General features: G+C 38.9%; 1 protein-coding gene across 1 annotated transcript; it reads left to right on the top strand.

Moving 5' to 3' along the window:
* Positions 1-279: 279 nt before the first annotated feature.
* Positions 280-3,213, top strand: LOC104940852 (CWF19-like protein 2; the record flags this gene model as incomplete). Its single annotated transcript, XM_010765848.1, has 3 exons — positions 280-402; positions 1,947-2,063; positions 3,076-3,213. Coding segments are annotated over 3 exons (378 nt in total), but the record flags the coding sequence as incomplete, so codon positions are not given.
* Between the last annotated feature and the right edge of the window lie 284 nt (positions 3,214-3,497).

The following is a 3,497-nucleotide window of genomic DNA, read 5'->3' as shown; positions in this document are numbered from 1 at the left end:
ATCTGCAAAAACTACATATCGTGATAAGAATCGAGATCGATCAATATGGAAAAACATATCGTGATAACATTTTTTTCCATATCGCCCAGCCCTATGGTGTAGTTCATCATACTTTTAGGAAACACCCTTGGATAGAGACACATGGAGTAAACAAGAGGAGCCACATGGTTATCATCACTGCATACCTTACGTGATTCAGAGCTGGCTCTAGGAATAGATTGCATCTTGATAATAAAGTAAAACAAGGAAAAATAACTACATCATTTATTGATATTACAGGAGGGATCTGTAAAAAGCAAAAAGAAGAAAGAGAAGAAATCTAAAAAGAAAAAGGAGAAAAAAAAGGGCAAGAAGGAGAAGAAGACAGCAGGAGCAGACGATGGCTCTAAAGACAGCTCAGATGTAAGTTATTCATTTATTTTCAAATGTTGGATTCATTTTCAATTGTTTTATACTGTACTTATTTATTAATTTCAGAGTGAAAAGTACATTTGCAGTATTTTAAAGTAGGAGCATTATTTTAAGTACAGGTTTAAGGAAAAAAACATTAAAGGGGACCTATCATACAAAATGCACTTTTGTACATCTTGTATACATGAATATGTGTCCCCGGTGTGTCAGGGAACTCACCAAGTGTCAGAAAACACAACCCTCTCTCTTTTCCTCCATACCCAAATCTCTAAAAACGGGACTGCAACGGAGCTGATTATTATTTGAATGTTTATGACGTCAGAAACAAGGAGCTCCGCCTATATGGGCAACTCTCCACCTATCAGGGGAATGAGAGACCGCTCGAAAGCGCTGGAGACGCTGTAGTACATATGCCAGGCCTGTAAGTGGCGCTGTAGTCTGCCACAAAAGCAGAATCAGCCCTGGCAAAACTGGGCTGGAAAAGAGCAAATGGAGCGAAATGAGGCATGGCTAAAATGCATGATCTGTTTGGTATTTTGAAAAAAAACTTCACAGACATGTTTTATATAGGTATGGCCCTACAATATATGTTTCAAATATAGCATGATAGGTCCACTTTAAAAAAAGAAATCTAGGTTTTACAGGTGAAATGATTATGTTCCCATGAGCAAAGATCAGTGTCATACCATGATTCATTGCAAGTTAAGTTGGAATATAAACAAGAGGGAAATGTTTTATAACAAGATGAATTAGTAAAAATGAAACGGCAAGAATGGAGCATCAAGACTTCTTTAACGTTTTCTCCTGATTGGTCAGGACATGCTGCCACACAGGTTAATAACTGCAATGATGTAAAACTGACCTAAATGTTACTAGATGAAATGGTGATTTACTTTTAAACGAAAGTTAATACTGTTTAATACTTTTCGTAAAAGTTTGTACCAGTCTTCTGTGGGGGGGGTCATCCGCAGAGCCCCCCCCCCCCCCTATACGATATTATCGCAATAAATAGGATATGAGAAGATGATTTGTTGTGATTTTAATATTTTACAATATACTGAGTATTGTACTAACATATTGCAATTTTTAATGTGATTTATAACCCCTTTTTTTTTAATCTGCAATTGAAACAGTTACAATCCCTGACCTTGGCCATGACCTCATCAGAAAAAAAACGTCATCTAGTTGACTGAAAAAGCAATTTGTGTTTGCATTTCTATTAGTTTTTAGAATGAAAGATCAATACTAGGCGTCCATGTATCGATCATATAGTGCCATGCATGATGTTACGCCCCATTCTATATCCATCTCCCTCTTATCCCCCAGTGTGCAATTCATTACATGTAAACACCTTACAAAGCTGTGATAAAGCAAAGTCTTTCTTATACAGACATGGCGGTTTAAAAACAATTCAGCTTTGGGACTTGTACTTAATTTATTAATATTCCACGCTTTTGTTTTGATAGGATAATCCCTGGTGTTGTTTTCCTTCTTCCTCATCACTTTCCCCTCTCTGTTTCTCTCTCATGTCTCAGGACTCAGAGGGGGAGTGGGTGGAGGCTCCGGCGCAGACACGAGCTGCTAAAGCCTGGAAACTTCCTGATGAGTCCAAACCCTCAGAGAGCAGCGTCAGCACAGCACAGAGCGTCGAGGTAACATTTAGTTGAAGAGGTTTTGTCTCTTAGTACAACACATGGTGAAATCAACACTATATTAAAGTCCCTTTCCACACAGGAGATGTGTGTATAATTGTCTGGAGGGAAAACCGTATCTAGAGGTTTTTTACTAATGCTGTCAAAATTATCGCGTTAACGGCGGTAATTAATTTTTTGCATTAATTGCGTTAAAATATTTAACGCATTTAACGCATGTGCAGAATGGCCCGCCCCATACATCCCACCTGTGGCAGCGCCAAGGTATGGCTGGGGTAGGCTACACCCATACCAAGAAATGGCTCAGCCCCACCATGAAAAATGATGTTAAAATAAGCAAAATAAAGTCCGCCAACTCGCACGGAGTAAATTGCACAGACAGCAGTTAGTAAGATTGATTTCAGTAGCCACTTCGAAATACCGAAGACCAGAAACGGTTTTGAAAACTTTTGTCACGTAGTGATCGTCTTCTCAATAGAACATCTTTGATAATGTCTTCTGGCCAATCAGAATCAAGATAACGGCGTGGTGTTGTTGCAGAAGTCCCGACGGAGAATACTTTTGCTGCAGTACATCTCGATATACATCGATACAACATTACGTGTTGATAGAAATCAACACGTAATGAAATAAGACCCCACGGTTTGATGATTGATAGGTGTGTGGGCTGTCTTTCATTTTGACACACAGAACAATGTTATAATAAACATACATACTGTATGTTAAATGGATATATCCGCCTTCTTTCATTTATCTTTCCATTCCCACAACAATATACATAAAGAAATGGCATATTTTGGACATAGTTCAAATGGTGATTAATCATGATTAATTAATTTTTAAGCTTTGATTAATCTGATTAAAAATTGTAATCGTTTGACTGACCTAGTTTTTACATCTATACAGTACATGCCTTGTTTCCTTCTTCTGCTTATATACACATGTACTATAAGTTGGTATCATCCACTCACGTTATATAGATCTTTTTTTTAACGGACTGTCTGTGTTGTAGAGAGACGAATGGATGACGTTTGACTTCCTGGCAATGAAAACCACGTCCACAACAGAGAAGAGGGCTGAGAAAGATCGCCTGAAAGAGGAGGAGAAGGCGAAGGCTCTGTCCATCGAACAGGTGTGTTTTTATTTCTGAATGTTTCACGTCCGTTTAGACAACCATATGGTTCCTCTAACTCCTACGGTGTCCTCTGTCAAATGATTCACATGTATCCGTGCTCAACTTGACCTGAATGTCTCTGTGAGAGCGAGATAAAGAGCGATGTTCGTGTATGCATGAAAACACAGTGGCAGTCACTTTCCTCCTTTTACTAACTGTGCAGTTACCAAGGTAACAACGGGTGTCCCCTCATGGACAGAAAGTGTGTGTGTGTGTGTGTGTGTGTGTGTGTGTGTGTGTGTGTGTGTGTGTGTGTGTGT

Source organism: Notothenia coriiceps, unplaced genomic scaffold (genome assembly GCF_000735185.1).
Source record: "Notothenia coriiceps isolate Sejong01 unplaced genomic scaffold, NC01 NC01_scaffold00002790, whole genome shotgun sequence".
NCBI lineage: Eukaryota > Metazoa > Chordata > Actinopteri > Perciformes > Nototheniidae > Notothenia > Notothenia coriiceps.
Note: the sequence above shows the minus strand (reverse complement) of the source record. Positions and strands in the feature narration are given on the sequence as shown.